General features: G+C 44.6%; 1 protein-coding gene across 1 annotated transcript; it reads left to right on the top strand.

Moving 5' to 3' along the window:
- The first annotated feature begins 4,868 nt into the window (after window positions 1-4,868).
- On the top strand, window positions 4,869-21,185 carry LOC6051559. Its single transcript, XM_038252715.1, has 8 exons — window positions 4,869-5,110; window positions 5,195-5,313; window positions 5,390-6,443; window positions 9,989-13,622; window positions 13,739-14,607; window positions 14,675-15,876; window positions 20,164-20,658; window positions 20,719-21,185. Exons 1-8 carry the CDS (start codon window positions 5,084-5,086, stop codon window positions 20,975-20,977), a joined length of 7,659 nt encoding a protein of 2,552 aa, XP_038108643.1. The 5' UTR covers window positions 4,869-5,083; the 3' UTR covers window positions 20,978-21,185.
- Window positions 21,186-21,887: the final 702 nt, after the last annotated feature.

Genomic DNA, 21,887 nt, shown 5'->3' with positions numbered 1-21,887 from the left:
GAGTTGTGGCAATATGGGTATCAAAATTCATGGTTTTAGATACTGAACATGATAATGGCCATTTACATTTACATTTACAGAATCATACGAGTTTTGGCAATATGGATATCGAACTTCATGGTTTTTGATACTTAACATGAAAATGGCCATTTCGACAGTAGTGGCCACACCCTGGAGTGGCCGGTGATCTTAAAGCAGGTTCCCCCGGGGCCCGGAGGGCCTTTTACAGAATCATACGAGTTTTGGCAATATGGATATCGAAATTCATGGTTTTTGATACTGAACATGAAAATGGCCATTTCGACAGTGTTTACAGAACCATAAGAGTATTGGCAATATGGGTATCAAAATTCATGGTTTTTGATACTGAACATAATAATGGCCATTTCGACAGTAGTGGCCTCAACCTGAAGTGGCCAGTGATCTCAAACAGGCTCCCCCGAGGCCCGGAGGGCCTTTTACAGAACCATACGAGTTTTGGCAATATGGATATCGAAATTCATGGTTTTTGATACTGAACATGAAAATGGCCATTTCGACAGTAGTGGCCACAACCTGGAGTGGCCGGTGATCTTAAAGCAGGTTCTCACGGGGCCCGGAGGGCCTTTTACAGAACCATACGAGTTTTGGTAATATGGATATCGAAATTCATGGTTTTTGATACTGAACATGAAAATGGCCATTTCGACAGTGTTTACAGAACCATAAGAGTATTGGCAATATGGGTATCAAAATTCATGGTTTTTGATACTGAACATAAAAATGGCCATTTTGACAGTAGTGGCCACAACCTGGAGTGGCCGGTGCCCTCAAAGAAGGTTCCCTCAGGGCCTGGGGGGACATTTACAGAACCATACGAGTTGTGGCAATATGGGTATCAAAATTCATGGTTTTTGATACTGAACATGATAATGGCCATTTCGACAGTAGTGGCCACACCCTGAAGTGGTCGGTGATCTTAAAGCAGGTTCCCCCGGGGCCCGGAAGGCCTTTTACAGAACCATAAGAGTATTGGCAATATGGGTATCAAAATTCATGGTTTTTGATACTGAACATAATAATGGCCATTTCGACAGTAGTGGCCTCAACCTGAAGTGGCCAGTGATCTCAAAGCAGGTTCCCCCGAGGCCCTTTTACAGAACCATACGAGTTTTGGCAATATGGGTATCAAAATTCTTGGTTTTGATACTGTACATGAAAATTGACATTTCGACCGTAGTGGCCCTAACCTGGAGTTGCCGGTGCCCTCAAAGAAGGTTCACCTTGGGAGAACATTTATGACAATTTTGCCGACAAATCTATGTAACAAAATAAAATAATCTTATTCCAGATTTCACTAGCAATCCAAAAACTCATTCAAATTGTTTGGTCCTATGTCTTTCGGTTATGTCTCTGACAAACCATCTTGAACTTTTTAATTTGTACCTCGTTGGTTGGGCAAAGTCAAACTAAAAAGTGATGAACTGTCACTTTTTACAAGGGACTCACACTTACTATCGAGAAATTAAAAGTGAGAATGTGAGCGTGCAACATTGAGTTAAATTTTTCAAAGTGCCATGGGAACCTTCACAGCAGCTGCACAGAAAGTTTAACCAGGGAGAAGGGTTAACTCCATTTTGACACACACTCTCACTTTTAATTTCTCGATTAAACCAAACGTTGAAACTAAAAAATTGATTACTTTTCCATTTTAATTCAAATAGGCAATGTGCAATTTGCAAAGTAAAATGATTGTAGCTGCAAGCGATTTTTTGCATTGCGTGTATTTTTGGGCAGTACGTGCAATATTTAAAATATTCACACTGAAAGCCCGACCTTGGTAATTTTAAGAATATTTGCTAAAAAATCTGCTTTTAAAGTTAACTGTGGCTTTTTGGTGAATGTAAACGCAAGTATTATAGAATGTACCATGCTTCCAAAAAATTGCAGTTACGAAATCAGTATCTTTCTCTCCATATTGGTGGGTTAAAATTACCATACCGCTCCCGACATAATCAAACTGGCTGCGGTAATCAGTTAATCCAAGCACGGAATGTTTTCAGCAAAATTACGTCAGTGTGTGTCCTCAATATAATCCTTCAATATGGTAGCAACTATACAGTATACAGTCATCCCACATATTCGGAACACCCACAAATTCGGAACACTTTTGTGATAATTTGTCAATAGCCAAATGAATCTTTTTTGGTGACCCTTCTATTTTTAGGACCTTTATTTGGACATTCTCTTGCTATTTCACTAGCAAAAGGAGTTCTTTTTGAATAAAAAACTGCATTTCGAGACTGTTTTGTTCAAAGCTGCAAAACACTGCCTCTAAATTGCCTGTTCCATAATTGTGGGATGTTATTATGCCTCCCACAATTGTGGAACACCTGAATTTAACAGATATTTTCACAAAAAAGTTTATCAGACCATTTATAAAACATTATTAAGCTTTAGTTTCATTGTTTCTAGTGTGTGAAGTCATTATTTTGTAGAAAATATGTACTCCTGGAGAAAATCAAAGTTTGTTTACATCCGTAAGAAAAAAGTGTTCCGAAGTTGTGGATTTCAAGGGTCAAAGTTTATCTTCAAAAACTTGATATAAAAGTTAAAATTTGCAGTTGTTCGATACAGCATTCGAAAGATCGCAAGAAAAGCTTTCATATGAAGGTAAAAGCGAATCATTAAGTTCAATTATTGATTTTCTATGATTTTTTGAACATTGGCCGATCTGCAAACTGTTCCGAATATGAGGGATGGCTGTACCACAGACAAACAGACGTGACTCTCCATACAAATTATTTTTGAAATCCATCGTCCTTCATCAAATCACCAAATCACGGCGACGCCGCCAGCGCTGCCTGGTGAGCTGATGCCGAAGCGCAACCCAAACATACCAATACAAACCCATTACTGTCATGTGTCACGTCAGTGTATGCGTGAGACAATCAAGCCTAAACGATCGTAAACATCAACAGCTGCAAGTTAAAATTTGCAGTTGTTCGATACAGCATTCGAAAGATCGCAAGAAAAGCTTTCATATGAAGGTAAAAGCGAATCATTAAGTTCAATTATTGATTTTCTATGATTTTTTGAACATTGGCCGATCTGCAAACTGTTCCGAATATGAGGGATGGCTGTACCACAGACAAACAGACGTGACTCTCCATACAAATTATTTTTGAAATCCATCGTCCTTCATCAAATCACCAAATCACGGCGACGCCGCCAGCGCTGCCTGGTGAGCTGATGCCGAAGCGCAACCCAAACATACCAATACAAACCCATTACTGTCATGTGTCACGTCAGTGTATGCGTGAGACAATCAAGCCTAAACGATCGTAAACATCAACAGCTGATCGAAATAATTTTGTTGTTGCTACTCGATGAAAAGAATAAAAATCAACACCGAAGGCCGAAGATGGTTCCGTTTCCAATAGCAGAACCTTATGAGCCAAATTATGCGGCAGCACCAGCAACGACGCATCACAACCGCAACCGACAGAGATCAAATAACTGGTCCTCCCAGTTGCTACCAAGTTCTGTCGAAGATTTCTCCTCCACCGAAACCTCGAATCATTACACCTAACACCATCATCAACAAGATGCCCCTGGTCACGAAAACATCAGTAGTGGCCGCCGAAATAGATAAATCCAATTCAAACCTACCAGAAATAATCCCCACGATGGGCGTTTCGGAAATTTCCACGGGGAACGTGTCCACGGCGCAGTTAAGTTGCATCAAACAACAAATGCAAAAAGTGGCAAAGATTCCAAAAAACGCTACCGCAAAATTTACATCGAAACAGAACCACAGAAACTGAACTGGAAAAAGATTGAGTGGCGCAACATCGCCAAAAAGCCAAAAGGACGACCAGCAGCAGCAATCTGAGCAGCAGTCCACGAAGGGTAAGCAGGTTGCTCCGAAGGAGTAACTCCACCACAGGATCTGGCTTCCTCCGCAGTAGCCGGCGCCTCAGCAGCAACCTCGACATTGGCAGGCAGTTGAGCAGGCCTACCGGGTTATTAGTGGGGAAGAGGCTATGGCCAAGACTGCCCCAATTTTGTCCTGGAAAGCCTGGATTGTAATTCACGGTTAGAATTCCAGAATTCCATAAATATTTGTGCTCTCATTTGCTGCTTCGCACGTGCTCACGCTCAACTTAAAAACAAAAACACGCTTCACACACACTGAAAATAGACGGGCGAGCTGTCACGACAGCAGCGCCATCGGCGCGCCGGGTGAGTGGATGCCGAAACAAAATTGCATTTGAAATAACCGTTTTTGGAGGACGATGGTTCGGCACTCGAGTGTCCCGTCTGTTTGTCTGTGGCTGTACCATGGTTGGGTTTTCAGTGCACACAAAAACATAGATTTATTTTTTATCTATTATGAAGGCAAACAAAAATCAAAATACGAGCGCAACCTGCCAATGCCTGTTGCGCCACAGGCTGATGTATACACGTTAACGACAAACCACTACATTTTTGTTCGGCGCAACAGAAGTGATGCGCCCCAGTCAAATCAATCCGAATTCTGAAACGGAATCTATTGAGAATCGTACACAAATTCCGTTTCAAACGCAACAATTGGTTAACCGGTTCGAACACGGAACCGGTTGTTGCGTTTGAAACGGAATTTGTATACGATTTATATTGGATTCCGTTTCAGAATTCGGATTTAGTTAACTGGGGCACTTCCGTTTGGTGGTGCGCGTTTAAAAAAATATATTTATTTAAAATTCTTTGAAAACTAAAAAGATCCCCAAATCTGGCAGCACTGCCTCAGTTCGCAACCCGATCCCATTCCGAACCGCTTGCTTGAAATTGTCTCACCCGTTGACAATTTTCTTGCTCGCCCTTCTCTTCAAAAGCGGTTATTTTTTGAAGCAACCGGTTCGGCAGCAAAAAGATGCATCGCGTAGAAAAACAGCGAAAGAAGAGAATTTCCAAAGCCAAAAGTTTGCGTCCGCTTTTTCGGGTGCAAATTAGTGAACTTCGTGCGTGAAATGTGTGAAAATCGGTGGCGCGAGTTGCAACGAAGCGATTGATAGTGAAGAACCAGTGAAAAGTGTAATTTTAAGCTTGTGGGGAAAACAAAATGAGCTCCAAGGGCAAACGGTCTTCGGTGAGTTGTCCGTTGGAAGAGTGGCAGCAAATTAAATTTTGACAGAATCGCTAAAGGAGAGTGTGTTTGTGTTTTGTTTCGCAGATTCTGAAGAGGCGTCCCTCGGTGGGCGCCGGTGGCAGTTTGGAATCGAGTCCAACGGAAACGACCGGAACGGGGCGGGTCACGAAGCGAATCGGGTTCAAGCCGAAAAAGTCCGTCAAGTGAGTAAACAAGGATGTTTGTGTGTTTTTTGGAGGTGAATTTCGGATTTAACGGTTTTTTGACGTGGATTTTTAGGGAATTCTTCGCAAGCGATGAAACGGCCACAATTTGGTGCAATTCGTACGAGTTGTCTGCCGAGGGGACGCCCCTTCACGTGACGATTAATGACACGACGGTGAATGATGGAGAATCACGGCAGGACAAGGAGAATGTCGAGGACAATCGGCGGAACAGCATCAACAGCAGTGCCTGGAACCTGTCAGTGTCCGTGTCCGAGGAGGAAAAACGCCGGATGAAGTCGGAGATTTCGATGAATTCTAGCGTGTTGAACGTGACGGATCGATTGACTTTGGAACCTGCGCCGTTGAATATCCCGCCCAGACCGGTGCTGGCCCAGAAACAAACCGAACTCGTGGTCGATTCTAGCGCCATGGACGTCAGCCCGGCCAAAGTGTCCGACGGCCGGCACAACTCCCCGCGCAAGACAATCTACTTCCACCCGAAGCAGAACATGTTCATCACAATTGACGACGTCGTCTCGAACGACCGGAAAAACGAGGCCACCATCCCGGAACAACAACCCTCTCCGAACGACACGGACATCAACTTTTTCGGACCACCCCGGCAAAGCAGCCTTCGTCCGCCGGAAGCCGCCCCCGCCAAAATCCTCTTTCAAACCTCATCCTCCACCAGCATGAACCCGGGAAATCCCTGGCGGAACAAGTCCGTCCAAACGTCCGACATCAGCGCCGGGTGGTCATCGCACGCCGGAATCGACCCGCCACCCAACCAACCCCGGTACACCTTCTACAACAGTCAGTTTGAGATCTCCGAGGCGTGGAACTCGCATCCGGCGGCCGCGCTCAAGCTACGAATGCTCCAGCAGGGTCTGGAACCGCCGCCGGACTTTGACGATCCGAGGCTGTCCGGCGGGGGAGGTGGAGGGAGCGGGAGGACCAGTGATGTGGACACGACGCTGGCAATTACGCAGACCGTGGCGAAGATGTTGAGGCCGTCGATGGGCGGTGGCTCGAGGACGGTGTCGCTGGACAGTACACGGGTTAGTGAAGGTGGCGCGGAAATTGTGGTGGAGAGCGAGCCGGAAGCGATGGAGGTGACCATTGGGAAGGTGAGTGATTGTGCTTGTTTTTGTTATTTTGGCAAAGTTTGAGTCAAGAGAGGTCAAATGTAACGTGACGGGACAACATCGTGCAATTGGATGATTTTTATTCACAAAAGTGAAGAACTCTGCTCTGCTAGCGAGTTTGTAAAAAAAAAACCCTTTTTCTGCAGTTGTTTCAAAAATGAAAAACGAAGATTTTACTTCCTGAATCAAAGAAATTCGGCATTTTTTTTTAATTGACAGGTACTTCATTTCGTGACGGGACAACCCAGATATTTTGCAAAAGAGGGTTCTGCTCGCGTTATTCCGTCACGAAATAAAGCAACTGTGAGAATCTGACTGACGAGGCAACTTTAACTAATTTGAAGTCGCTGAGCTCGAATATGACCCCTAGAATACTCCTAAATACTCAAGGAACGTGCAATCCAAGATGACGGCCAATATGGCGAAGCTAGGAAATTGGATTGTACTTTGGAGTATTCTAAGGTTTATATTCGAGTTCAGTTACATTTCTGTATGAAAATTTCATAAATTCTAGCTTCGCCATCTTGGCCGCCAACTTGAATTTAACAATCCCTGAATACTTTGGAGTATTCAAGAGGTTGTATCCGAGTTCAGCTATCCCAAATTAGTTAAATTTAAACAAAAATTCTTTTATGATGGTTTTTTCCGTTCAACCGCAATTTTAGAAGCCATCTAGAATATCTCGCTTTCTTTGAGACCCAGGAAAAGCAACAGGCAAATTTGGATTCAGGAGGGTCGATTTAGTCTAGATCGATCAAAAACTGGCCTGTTACACGATTTGCTTCTAGACACAAGAAATGAGAACCTTTTTTAAATTCGTACCTTGAGCAAAAAATTGGCGTGAGCGGACAACGCAAACATGCGTCAGTTGTAACTCTGGTTGCTTTTGACCAATTTTTGATTTCTAAGAAGCATTTTAAAGGGTTTTTGTTTTAATAAGAAGAGAATCCGAAATATGATGCAAATTCGATTTTTCGAACCTTTGCCAACTAAACAATTATATTTTTTCGTGACAGGACAACGCTCCCATAAACCCCCTTTTTAAATATCCGGTATGATTTTATTCTTACAGATCTGCTTTCATCAATAAGAGGGCTTAAAATTCATTTAAGAATGATTAAATATCTGCATTCCACCCATTAATTTAAGCACTTTTTTTAAGTTGACAAAATTAAAAATTTCCAGCATTCAGACATTTTACAACTTTTTCTCACAGATATGTTTTTTTGTGTGGTTCAAATAGTTGGAAAACATGGAAAACTATCAGATCCATCCAAAGTTCAGCTTGAAAAAGTGACTGGTTGGTAAACAAGTGCTAAGAATCGGTCATTTGCGGTTCAAAGTTCAAGCCAACTAGTGACAACGACTGTGAAAACGGGCAGCACTGGAACAGCACAATTCTTATTGGAGCCCTGCTTTATCGATAGAGGAAAAATAGATCCCCCTGTCGTGTTATCTTGCGTTCAGATCGGAAGTCTTCCTTACCGATTCCTACTACAGTCATCCCTCATATTCGAATCAGTTTACAGAACGGCCAATGTTCAAAAAATCATAGTAAATCGATAATTGAACTAAAAGATTCGCGCTTTTCCTGCGATCTTTCGAATACTGTATCAAACGATGTAGAAAAAGTGGAAAACGTGGTCTAAAAATAGCGACGCCATCCCCCTATGACTTCACACTCTGAAACCAACGAAATTCAATCTTAGTTATGCTTTATGAATGGTCTGATAACTTTTTTTTTGTGAAAATGTCAGTTAAATTCAGGTGTTCCACAATTGTGGGAGGCACAATAACATCCCACAATTATGGAACAGGCAATTTGGAGGCAGTATTTTGCTGCTCGGAATAAAATCGTCTTGAATCACATTTTTTTTGTTAAAAAAGTACTAATTTTACTAGTGACATAGCAAGAGAATGTCCAAATAAAGGTCCTAAAATAGTAGGGTCGACAGAAAAGATGCATTTAGTATGCTATTGAAAATTATCACAAAAGTGTTCCTAATTTGTGGGTGTTCCGAATATGAGGGATGACTGTATTATAACATTCTAAATCAACAGCTGAACTGATTCTCCTGTTAAAGATTTTTTCCACGCAGGAGCCTAAAAGGTAGTTGCAAACTTTTAATGTTGATGTCCCTAAACTCTGACTAAAGCCAAATAATAATAAAAAAATATTTATAAAAAAAAACATTGAATAATGTTTGCTACGGCTTAAAAATAAAAAATAAAATGATTCGAACGAAAATTGTATCTGCATACTTGGGGGAACAGCATCTAACTCCATCTTTCTTTTAATTTAATTTATGATTCATATTGATAGGACAATGCCAATCATGTCACGAAGTTTGACCATTTTCAATTTTTAAATGTTTTCCATACACCCCAAGTTTCGATCTCACTAGGTTTTTTGGCCAAATTTTCCCTAGATTTTGTTAAATTGCATTTGAAGAACCTTCTGTTACCAAGAGGTTATTGAAAAGCAAATAGTTCCAAGGAACACATTTATTCACACAAGTTGTAAAGTTGTTATTTCGGTAAATAAAATGAATTGAATTAAAAAGTGTTTTCTATGAGAGCTGATGTCACGAAACAAAACTGCTTTTTTAAATTTACCAAACGTTTCAAACTGTAAAATTAAATCAACCAATACAATATCAAGCTGGTGGAACTGAAGCTGTAGGATTTATAAACTGGAAATGTGTTTCATATAACTTTTGCTGGTTAATTGTTTCAATACTTGTTGATAAATGAATGAACAACACTGATTTCTTCAAGGATTTCTTTCATTTTTCGGAATCATTCTTCGGTGATGAATTCATGTTGTTTCTTAAGGTTTAATTTCTATAATCAATTATTTCTTTGAAATCATACAAGTTGTAACGTTCCCAATGTTAAAAAGATCAGAAAAAATTGAATCAGTGACAAAAAATAATTCAAAAAAATAAATGTTGTCAATCCAACAAGCAAAAAAGAACTCTGTTGGAAGCAATCTTCATCGAAAATGTCCTATTCTTATTGGAACACTGCCTTTCCGATGGGAGTTTTCCAATTCACACCACTTCACAGTCTACGTATAATTATCGGAAAAGCAGAACTGGTATATTTATCGTCGACTGGTCGGTAACGTAGATCCTTATTTAAAAACATTCTTCACGGCTATTTATAAGGGGCAAAGTAGATCTACTGCAGACATGCGCAGAAAACAGTGGGCTGAAGAGTGAATATTTGGACGCAAAATTTGAAACTTGTGAATGAAGACTTTTTGCATGTTTATTAGGTAGTTGTTTGTGGTTTTTCAAACATAATAAGTGAAATAATAACATGCATTTTTTTGTTTTTAACTGTATGCATAAATAATAATTATAAAATCGACTGATTACCTCGAAATTTACAAAGTGTTACTTCAAACAAAATATATTGAAGTAGGCTCTCTGTTGTTAAATTTTTGTCTTTTCAAGTGTCAACGACATCAACCTTCTTAAAACATATTATGCCACCCTTAACCACCTCAATCTCCCTTCCAGGACACCACCCACCACGTGGACATCCCGATGCAAACGGATGACGACGACGACGGGGACGATCGTCACCAGCGCAAACCTCCACCAAGTGTGGAAGCATCCCCGAGCGACGTCCTACTTCCGCCTAACGCCCTGAGCCGAGCCCGGCCATCGTTCATCCCGAGCGGCAACGCCGCCGATATTACAATGGACGAAAGTTACTGTCCTCCTTCGCCGGAACCTGTCAAATTGGAGGCCAGCGACAGTAAACGGATTACGTTGGCGGTACCCGTTCCGATGGAGGTTCTGGCGGCGGCGCCGCCCTCGTCGCAATCGCGACAAACCATACTGAACGAGGAGAAGATCGTGTTGGACGTTCCGACCAGCCGGTTGAACCCGGTGCGGCACACCGTGTTTGGAGCCCAGATGGAACTCGCAGGTGAAAAGGAGGAGGAGAAGAAGCGTACGGCGCTGCCGCAGATGGAGACGGTCAAGGTTGATTTGGCGGATTTGGTGTTTGCACGGAACAGCATCGGGTTGGATTTGGTTCCGGCGGTGGCGACGCCGGCTGAGGCGAACCGGCCGAAGATTCATCGGATTGCGCCACGCGCGCTGGGATTCAACTTTGGCGAGGCGACCCCATCGACAAGTGCAGGCGTTAAGCCTGTTGAGGTTCCGAAGCAGCCTCCCCGAGTGACGATCTATTCCGGAGATGTGGTGGAGCAAACGCGGATTGAAGAACCGGAGCCCCGCAAAACTATCGTGCAGTCGCTGGACGTGTCGATGGCGAGTCCTGTGGAGGAGCCTTCGGCTCCGAAGTCACGCGGAACCGTATTTGTCAGCGAAGACGTCAACGAATCCGTTACGGAACCCGCCGTTAAGCTGAACCATCTTCGTCCGACGATGCTGTTCAACGAGAAGCTCGAGGTTAGCAAGTTGGAACCGCGGTCCGGATCGCTGGAAGACCTGCGCCGGTACGGTCAATCGCGCAAGACGATTCTGTCGTCCGGCGATGACGAGGTAATTGTGCTGGATTCGCCGGACGTGACGGGACGAATGTCGCTAAAGTCCGGCCATCGTGGAACGCTGCTGGCAAGTGGTGACATGGACCGCACGAGACGGACGCCGTCGCCGGTTGAAAAGCAGCAGCAGGAGCAGGTCGTTTCCAAGTCTCGTCAAACTATGGCTGACGCAGTCAGTATGGAGCAAACGATGGCGGCGAACAGCAGCATAAGTCCGGTGACGGTGCCGAGTCGGATCACCGTGTACGACGCCGATCGCATGGACGAAACCCGGATTAAGGATCTGATTTCGCCGGAAGTCTTCGTTCAACCGGTTGCACCCAAGACCCGTCAAACGTGCTACCAAGCGGAAATGGACGAAACGGTACCGATTGGGAGAAGCGTTGACGCAGTGCCAAACCCCTCGCGGAAGTCGGTGCTTCACGAGGTCAACATGGACGAAACGCGCGGAGTTGTTGCCGTCCAGCAGCAGTCGGTGCTTCAGAAGTCGCGCCAGACCAGCTTCGCCGTGCAGGATATGAACGAAACTAAGGTTGGAGGTCAACCGGTAGAAATGGATGAAACGGCGAGGGCTGCCAACAGGACGCTGCAGAAATCTAGACAAACCAGCTTTGCCGCGCAAGATATGAACCGAACCGCGAGTCCTGACGTGCCGCAAAGTGTGACTCAACACGTTGAAATGGACGAAACGTGCAGGAATGATGCGCTGGAGCAGAGCAAAGCCTCCAGGACGCTTCCCAAACCTCGGCAGACCAGCTTTTCCGTGGAGGATATGAATGTAACGAGAACCGGGAGTCCGGTTGATCAACAGCAGAATGCGCTGGAGCAAAGCAAGGCTTCCAGGACGCTTTGCAAGTCTCGACAGACTAGTTTCGTTGCGCAGAACATGAACGTAACAAGAGTCGCAAGTCCGGTTGATCAACAGGTTGCAATGGACGAAACCGGTAGAACTTCCAAGTCGCGCCAGACTAGCTTCGCTGTGATGGACATGAATCAGACCGGGCGTCCGAGTGCAGTCCAACAGGTGGAAGCGGATTCTGGGTTGCTTCAGAAATCTCGCCAGACAAACTTCACCGCTCAAGATGTTAACGAAACCGGCGTAATTCAGCAGGTTGACAAATCTTCCAGGGGGTTGGAGAAATCACGCCAGACAAGCTACGCCGCGCAGGAGATGAACCGGAGTCCCGTAGTGGCCCAACACGTTGCTATGGACGAATCGTTGCGGCCGGATCCGCTAGAGCAGAGTAAGGCCTCCAGAACGCTCCAGAAATCGCGCCAGACAAGCTTTGCCGTGCAGGACATGAACGAGACAAGAGCGCGGAGTTCACCGTCCAAGGTCGAGCAGCTTGAAATCGACGAAACTGCTAGGACTTTCAACAGAACGCTGCAGAAATCACGCCAAACTAGCTTCGCCGTCCAGGACATGAACCAGACTGGAAGAGTTAGTCCGAACTTGCGGCGAAGCGAGGTTGAAATGGACGGGTCTTCGCCGGCGCCAGCCTGGCAGCTAAGCAGATCTCAATTTGCGACCAGCAAATCCTGCGTAGATCCGCTCGAGCAAAGTAAAGCTCTTCAGAAGTCGCGTCAGACAAGCTTCGCCGTCGAGCAAATGGACGAAACGCTGGCCGGTCACGCCAAGTCTGTGGTTGTTGAACATCTTCAGAAATCGAACCGGCAAACTGTGTATCAGGAAGCGGAAATGGAGCAAACTAGGCGTGACTTTGGGAATCAACTGGAAGTGGACGACCAAAACACAAGACTTTCAAGGTTGGAGCATAGTCGTGCTTCGCGAATTCCGCGCCACACGAGCTTCGCCCTGCAGGACATGAACGAAACCGGCGTTGAACAAAACGTTTCGGTAGAGGTCGCGACGAAATCGTGGCAACGCAGCAAGTCTACGCACAGAGATGAAGTCCAAAAGTCTCGTCAGACCAGCTTCTCAGCGGAAAACATGGACGAAACCAGCGTTGAATCGTCTCGTCTACTTAAAACCTCCTCAAACATTTCAAATCTGCAAAAGTCCCGCCATACCACTTTCCAACCCGCCGAAATGGACCAAACCCGCTGCCAATCCCCGCTGCACATCGAAGAAACAATCCTCCAATCGCCCCAGCGAGCCGACGACCATCAAGCCTCCCAAGCGCCGTCCCTCTTCCACTCCACGAACCACTCGACGGTCGTGGAACGGCCCCGCCAAACCGCCATCTTCAACGACGCCGACGACATCGACGACGGCTACGGAACGGTTCCGATCGGCCAGCAGCAGCAGGTCGTCGCGACCACATTCTCCTCGCCGCATTACAATCTGGAGCAGTCGATCAAGCGACATTCGATCGCTGCGGCAAGTTCACGCCCGCGGCACACGATCTACGCCCAGGAGTCGATGGAGGAGACGACGGTGGGGATGCCGCGGACGTCGGACGGGTGTCGGTTGGTGGTGGAGGAGGAGGAGCGCCAGAAGAGGACACCACCGCCTGCGGCGGTAGAGAAGGAGGGGGTGGGGGCGGCGATGAAGTCTCGCAAGACGGTCTACTGCGAGGACGATATGGAGCAGACCACCGTTGGGTTCCGGTTGAGGAGGGTGGCGGAGGTGGAGTCGCCAGTGTTTAAGGAGCCGAGTCCGGTGAAAGAGAGAGGTATGGGGAAGTACAGGAACGCTCTGCAGAATAGTTATTACCTTTGTTGTTTGCAGAGCTGCTTCAGGGCACATCTTTTAAATTACTAACAAGACTAAAATTACTTTCTATTGCAGCTCCTTCCCCGGAAGTCATCAACCGCGCCATCGTCACTTCTCAACCCATCCGCTCCCGCCAAACCATTCTCGCCCCACAGGACATGGAACAATCGCTGATGCAGCAATCGATGGAGGTTTCGGTGATCAAATCCACTCCCCGGAAAGCCGAGGTTTCACACCAACAGCAGCACCATCCGCCGCGCCGTACTATCATGCTGTCCGAGGGTATCACCGAAGAATCGTTCCAACAACCGCAGCGACCGTTCAAATTGGAGCAGACCGCGTCGCCTTGCCCGTCGGACCAGGACTACGAAGAATCGTTAACGGTTGAGCTGAAGCAGGAAGACAAGTCGGACTTTTCGTTTACGATGCCGGCCCTGCCGGAGGATCGTGTCTTAAGAAGTTCGGCCGTTATTCCCGCTTATCGAATGGCCCCGGTTGGGCGGAACGGTCCCGCCGGGAAGTCGCTAGTTCCGGAAGAGCTTAACACTACGGATGGGCTGGTGCCGCAGGGGGGACGGATGTTTCCCGGGGTGGTTCGCGTGCCGATGGATGAGTTGAGTGAGATTTCTGGGCTGGCGGACACGAGTCGGTTGTGTCGGCCGGCTCGGCCGGTCGCGATACTGGCGGGGGATGTTAGCTCGTTTGCGCTGCTGAAGGAGGTGACGGAACCGTCGATACTGCACCCGGTGGATGTTGCGGTGCCGTCGGTTCCGACGTTGGTGATTCAGGAGACGCCCAGGAAGACGAGCTTGATTCCGGTGGCGCGGCGGAGTCGGGGGAGCATTTTCAACCGGCAGAGCGTGGATATGGACATGTCCGGGGTGACGGTGATGGAGGGGGGAACTCCGGAGAGTGAGGAGAAAGGTGTGGAGGAGGAGGAAATGGTATGTATTAGCTGCGATTCTTGAAGAAATTGTAAATGCAAGCTTAATATCTATCTAATTTCTACAGATCAAAGTTCCTATCGAGTCGGAACCCACGAATCTCAACGCCAGCGAAGAGGACGAGTTCTACGACGCGGAAACTAACCCAGTACTAGAGGAGCGAGAAGTCCCGGTGGGCCCACCAATCTCCGAACAGTCTACGATGATGCACCTGGACGTGAACCAAACGGCGGCCGGCCTCAAAACGCTCAAATTCATCGACATTGACGAACTCGAGCAGACGACTGCGGCTTGGCCGCAGCAGCAGCAGAAACGACTCCTTTCGCAGATCTCCAAGTCCGTACTACTTGAGCAAGAGGAGAACGATCCGTTGAACGTTTCCCTTTCCGACGATTACCCGTTGAAGAAGCGGAAAACGGTCGCCGTTCCAACGCCGGCCAAGGACCCGCTGACGGTGACCGAAGAGGACAAACCTCCCCGAAAGTCACTAAGAAGAGTCACGTTCCAACCGGAGCTGGAGCTGGAAACGGTCACGATCAAAAAAGAGTGCGACACGATCGTCGAGGCGAACGAAACGTACACCCCCGAGGAAAGCCGCTTCGACCCGTCCGTGTTCATCGTGGAAGAGAGCGACATGCTGGCGAACGAGTCCAACATTTCCCTGGTGGTGGCGTCACCTACCGCGCAAGAAAGCAGTAGCTCGCGAACAACAACCACGACCAGGGCGTCCACGTCCAAGTACGACAACAGCATCTACCGCGAGTACGGCAACCTGACGCTGAACGTGGACCAGCTCGGCAGCACCTCGTGCATCGTCATCAGCGACGACTCGATCACCGAAACCAAACCAACCCCACCCCAACTCCGCCTGACGCTGGCCGACCTCCCCAAACGAATACGCAAATCGCGTGAATCCCTGGTCCTCAACTCGACCGTAGCCAGCGAAGTGATGTACGAGCTCAACCACGAAGTGACGGCCGCAAAGCAGCTGCCGCAGAGATCGAGGAGGACGATGGCCGCGGTGCGGCAGGAAACGGTGGAGACGGTTCGCGAAGCGTGGGAGACGAACTTTGGGCGGATTCTGCAGTCGGTGGTTGATGTTACGAAGGCAGGCGATTTGCCGCTGGACGAGCGGATCCGGGAGATTCTGGGGAGGCCCATGAAGGAGGCGTTGCCGTTGCCGCAGTGTTTGGAGCGAGGGTTGACGGGGGCGGCGGGACAGCTGCCGGAGGTGCCCTCGATTTGGTTCCTGAGCGAGAACTTTTTGAGGTGAGTGAAAGGGGTATTAGGGCCATTAGGGGGAATTCTCGTATGTTTAGCAGGTTAAGAACTCGCTCCTAACTCCATCCGATTTGCTGATTTTCACTATTTAAACAATTAATTTTGCAATTTTTTTTTATAGAAGCTTGCTTTTATCATTTCGACATTTTGTCCAGTTGATTTTTTGTAAATTCGACCTTTTGTTCAGTTAATTTCACTTTTTGTCACTAAAACTTGATTTGAAAAAAAAGGTGCAGGTGGTTATGTTACACATGACCAGTATGACAAAGAACTTTGCAAGATGATTGTTGAAATTTCGATTAGAATGTCCGGTCCAAATTTCCCCATGATTCCCTTATAATTAACGTCCTATCGAACTAAGGGGACGGAAATTGCAAGTGGAGCTGAAATAGAAATCGAGGTGAAATCAATTGACTTTCCTTCACCACTCGAAAGTTAACAAGATGCGGGAATGTTTTTGCAAGGCTGTTGCAAGCAATCGGTGGCAGTAAAGGAAATTTGAACAGCAGACATTAAAACTGCCCTTTACAGGGCTATAATTGATTACGAGATAGTTATTCTAAATTTCCAGAAACAGATTTTCGCAGCGGCACAAAAAAATTGCATCGCAGTAATCTATTTATTACTTCCTGCCTAATATTATTAAATTGCTTAAAGCAATTTATTTTAACTGCTTAACTTCAGATAATGGCCAAATGCAACTTTTTATGTCCAGTATCAAAAACCATAAAGTTTGATACCCATACTGCCCCAACTCTTACGGTTCGGCAAATGTCCCCCCATCGGAACATCCGCGAGGCCTCCGGCCACTCCGGATTGTGGCCACTACTGCCGAAATGTCAAATTTCATGTCCAGTATCAAAAACCCTAAAGTTTGATACCCATTTTCCCCTAACTCTTATGGTTCCGCAAATGTCCCTTTATCGGAACGTATAGAACGTATAGAAACCTTAGGACAAAGTTTTTTGTCAAAAAATATTTTTCGATGTAAAATATAATTTGCAATCAAAAAGTAGTTTAGAGAAATTTTGATAAAGTGCACCGTTTTCAAGTTATAGCCATTTTTAGGTAACTTTTTGACAATAGTCGCAGTTATTTTTTTTTTTGCAGGCCAAGGATTGATACCTAAGAGCATGCAATGGCACTGACCTTGTTGCGTGCTCTTCGGTTGACGTCCACGTAAGGAACATCCTGGAAGGAGCGTAACTAACTACATCCGTAGTTCTGTTAGATCATCCGAATTATCTTGATCAGAACAGTATAGCTCTGGTTCCTTGCGAGTGTCCTATTTTCTTACCTCCACGTTGGCTTGGTTTTCATGATGACCTAGCTGGTGGCCTGTGGAAACGGATCGTAAACCTTTGACCACCGCGGGTCAGAGTCGAGACGGCTAAAAGAAAGGGGCGCGACAATGTGGGAAAGGGAAGTAATTTGTGATTGTAGACGGTATTGTTTTGATTCGCAGTATGTTGAGTCAACTGCTGTGGATGTACCTGAAACATCGTACAACGGGGTCTCTCTTCTCTTCATTCTCAGCTACCACATCTCCTATTTTTATTTTGCTCTTCTGATTCCCAATTCTTTACTAATGCTTCTATTTAATATCCAACATTTGATTTTAATTTTACTAACTTTTGATTCTCTTATCTCTCAAAGCTTTTCAACTCTTTTCTATCAATTGATACTGCCTTAAAAATATTCTTTTCCTTATTGTACTAGTAATATCAAGTCTATTTATCATTCGCCTATTTTTTTTTTTTTTTGATTTTATTGCGAATTTATTTATTTGAATAATTCTTTATCTGTCCTATAAATTATCATTACTATAATCTAAGCTTGTTTTGTATCTCAATTTATTAACTATTGTCTAATTTTACATCTAATACATCTAGCTTCTCATTTTTATTCTTCAAAATACGCTCATAATTCTCTTACTATTGATACTTGATTTTTATAAAATAAATTCTCTTTTACTGTCTATTGTTCTCAATCTTCACCCTTTTTTTTCAAACAATTGAGGTTTGAGCCCTTACTCAATTTATGGAATGGTTAAAGGATTAACACAAATATTACTATTGTATTTTTGGTAAACTTTTCTAAAATACTTAGGACCAAAATATTGTAACAAAACACCGCGACAGAAGATTTAGCAACAGATAAACACGACTCAACAATAGGGAAGATTTCAGGAGAAAGCAATACACAGTAAATAACAATTAGTTTTTAAATTCAAACTAAAAATAAAACAGTTTTTGCTTTAATGAAAGTTGATAGGCACACTATAAATGGTTAGGCGCTTATACTTACATCAAACCCTACGTAATGTACCACCCCCGGCCGAGTTAAAATGCGTAACCGGAAAAGAAGGTGTGCATGCCTGGCACGAACACTCAAAGCGTGTTCTAGCGTGCTGCTCGTACTGACTCAGAGCAAGGGTGAGATGTAGGTGTAAGGGCAGTGCGTGTTCGTCGGGAACCTAGTGCATAAGATCGGTCAAGGCCCGTTCTTACACTGAAAATTGCGAATTGCGAATTGCGAATTGCGAATAGTCGCAGTTATTTTTTTTTTAATAAGTGCCCATGTTTGCCCAGTTTTGAAAAAAATATTTTTGAAAGGCTTAGAAAATTCCTTACACTTTGCTTTTTTGAACTTTGTTGATACGACCCTTGTTTGCTGAGATATTGAGATTTAATAACAGGAAAATTGATGTTTTCTAAGTCTCACCCAAACAACCCACCATTTTCTAATGTCGATATCTCAGCAATGTTTCAATGTTAAAAAATGAAACACTCGTAAAATTTTTCGATCTTTCCGAAAACATAAATTTTTATAAATCAAGACTAACATTTCAATTTTTTTTTTAAAAGATCGGAACATTTTTCAAAGATTTTTTGTCCGTACTGAAAATTTCTTAAAAGTTGGCATTTGATGTCCCCTAAACCATATCAAAAAATAAAATAAGAAATTGTGTTTTTTTTTGCAAATCAAGTTTTAGTGACAAAAAGTAAAATTAAAAACCACGAAAAAAAAAAAATTACCGTGTATAATTTTTTTCAGTGTAGTCCTTATTCATACCTGCAACTTTGCAGAAGATACCAAATCTATCAAAAAATTCCTACAAAAGATACAGATTTCTGAATTTTCACATATCATTTTTGTATGGACAGCTGCCAAATTTGTATGGAAAATTATATGAACGAACTTATGATGCAAAATGGCTTCTTTGGGCATACCGAAGGCACCAAAAAAGATTCAGTCGGATTAAAAAATACAATAAAAAATCAAATGACCGAAATCTCAGCGAATTGCTCAGTTGGGTTTGATGAGTGAATTAATGAGTTTGATTATTGAGTTTGGTGAGTGAGTGAATTTGATAATTGAGTAGGTTTGGTGCGTGAGTTTGATGATTGTGTGAGTGAGATTGGTGAGTGAGTGAATTTGATGATTGAGTAAGTGAGTGACTGAGTGAGTTTAATGGTTAAGTGATTTTGATGATTGAATGAGTTTTAAGATTATATGAGTATGAAGATTGAGTGAGTTTAATGTTTGAGTGAGTTTGACATTGAGAGTGAGTTGGAAGATTGAGTTAGTTTAAAGGTTCAGAGAATGTCAATGTCGAATGAGTTTGAAGATTGAGTGAGTTTGGAGATTGAGTGAATTTTAATGTTGAGTGAGTTTGAAGATTTAGTTAGCTTAAATATTGAATGAGTTCGAAGGTTGATTGAGTTTAAGGATTGAGTGAGTTTGGATATTGAGTGAGTTTGGATATTGTGAGTGAGTTTGATGATTTAGTGAGTTTGGAGATTGAGAGTGAGTTTGAAAGTTGAGTGAGTTTCAATGCTAAGTGAGTTTGGAGATTGAGAGTGAGTTGGAAGATTGAGTTAGTTTGATAATTGAGTGAGTTTTAATGTTGAGTGAGTTTGATGATTGAATGAGTTTAATAACTGATAGTGTTTGATGAACGACTAAGTTTGGTGAGTTATTGAACATAGCGCATTAGTGAGTTTGGTTAGTGATTAAATAAATTGGATGCATAAGTAATTTTGAAGTGGAGTTTGATGATTAAGTCAGATTAAGTATGATTGGTGAATTTGGCGAGAGAGTCAGTTTTGTGTTTGAGTTAGATTAACGAGTGAGCTTTATAATTGAGTCAAAATCTTAAATTTATGAAAAAATGTGAAAAATGTACAATCATTAAGAGAAAAAGTACATACTTAGTACATAATCATAAAAAAATCAACTAATTTGACGTTTTCCATTTTTTTCGCTTCACAGAACCACCCTCAGTGACGCCCCCACCTCTTCATCGGAAGTCTTCACCCCGTGCCACCTACCTGCCACACCCAGCTCCACCACCCTGGTCCGAAATCGCCTCGAAACGCAAGGTTTCCGCTGGTTCCTGGACTCATCGTGCGAAGCATCCGAAAGGCGTCTCTACTTGCGACATCGAACGCTTCGCACCCTCAAACTCATAATCCACCTGCAGAAAATTCCCTCCGACTGTGGCCACCACGACCGCATCGAGCGGCTTGAGTTGGTCGAGTGCTGGCGGCAAGCCGTTCCGTCGACGAGGTTGCTCGCGGCGCACGCCGAGTTTATGGAGATTGGACCGAAGAACGTGCGGGACGTGCTGAGCTCGATGTGCACCAGTACGGGCCACTTGATGAGCCTGGTGGTGCATCTGGACACGCTGGTCGAGCAGGTGCTGGGCAAGGTGGACGCGCTGTGGCGGATCGTCAAGAACAACGGCGCCGTGCTGGAGGAGTTTGGGTGAGGAAACTTTAAAGTCTTAAAGGTAGTCGAAACTAATGAAGGGTTTTCAATTTTCAGGACGGACCGCCGGTTACGGATCAGCAAGTACTTCGAGTACCAGCACGGGCAGACCGTCCACTGGAACCGGCTGGAGGTTCAGTTTGACGCGATCGACCGGATAGAGCGCAGCTCGGTGAGCTTTCACCGCTCGGACCTGCATCAGCACTGCGCGAGTTTGTTTCCCACCGAGCAGCAGTGCGGCAAGAGCGGCCTCCAGGGACTGGTCTTTCTGGAGTGTCTGCTGTGGAACGTGGAAAAGTTGGCGCTCGAGTGCTGAACAACAAAACACAAATTACTTCGTTTTACGCAATTGTAGTATATTGTACATGAGTTTTTTTTTGCTTCTTCTATTCTACCAATTTTGATAACGACTTTTACACAGTCTTAACCCTAAGTCAAAGTATTTAGTAGCTCGGCGTGGACGTTGGATCTATGGATTCGTTTTTTAGGTAAAAAAATAAAACTTGTTTTGAGGAAAACTCGAACCGTTGTCCCCTTTCCTAGCTCGAAAGAACCGTCCTCCGGAAAATCCCGCTAATTGTATAAGCATTGGCTTTGTCTAGCCAAGAAAAACGTTCTGCTTGGGCGCATCGATGAATCTGCTGCTGCTTTGTATGCAACTTCCGCGTTGTCTTCGTTCGTCTTTTGCCGGAAGAAGTGGCGGAACCAGCGCCAAAGTGGCAAATAAAGCAGCTTTCGGTGTGTGTCTGTGTGTTTTCCCTGCGTTGCGTTGCAGGCAGCGTGGCGAAGCTGTAATAAGAACAGCTTCTTATTGGATTATGTACGCTTCAAATATTTATGGCTTAATTAAAAGGAGCTGTGGTGGGAGAAGGGAAGTTTTCGTAATAAGTTGGATGCTGTCGTCGAATGCATTTTCCGTTTTCGAAAGCCACGTGGAGGAGGTTCCGTTGGGTGGAGTTTGGACGAGGAGAAATTTTTTGCCTGCAGCAAATTTTGGTGTAACGAAGTTAGAGTCGCTTAGACTTCAAAGAAATTGACCTAAAAATAGATAAAAAGACATCAACAACAGCACAAAAGTCCTTCCAGAACAGCCAAACTTTGTCAACGACCATACCATGTTGAATAAACCGGTTCTCGTCCGATCACCGAAGTTGAGCACCATCGGGCGCGATTAGAGCAATTCTCTAGGAAATTGTTTTTATTTTATTTTAATTTTTGTATTTTTT

The sequence above is a fragment of the Culex quinquefasciatus genome, chromosome 2 (genome assembly GCF_015732765.1).
Source record: "Culex quinquefasciatus strain JHB chromosome 2, VPISU_Cqui_1.0_pri_paternal, whole genome shotgun sequence".
Lineage (NCBI taxonomy): Eukaryota > Metazoa > Arthropoda > Insecta > Diptera > Culicidae > Culex > Culex quinquefasciatus.
Note: the sequence above shows the minus strand (reverse complement) of the source record. Positions and strands in the feature narration are given on the sequence as shown.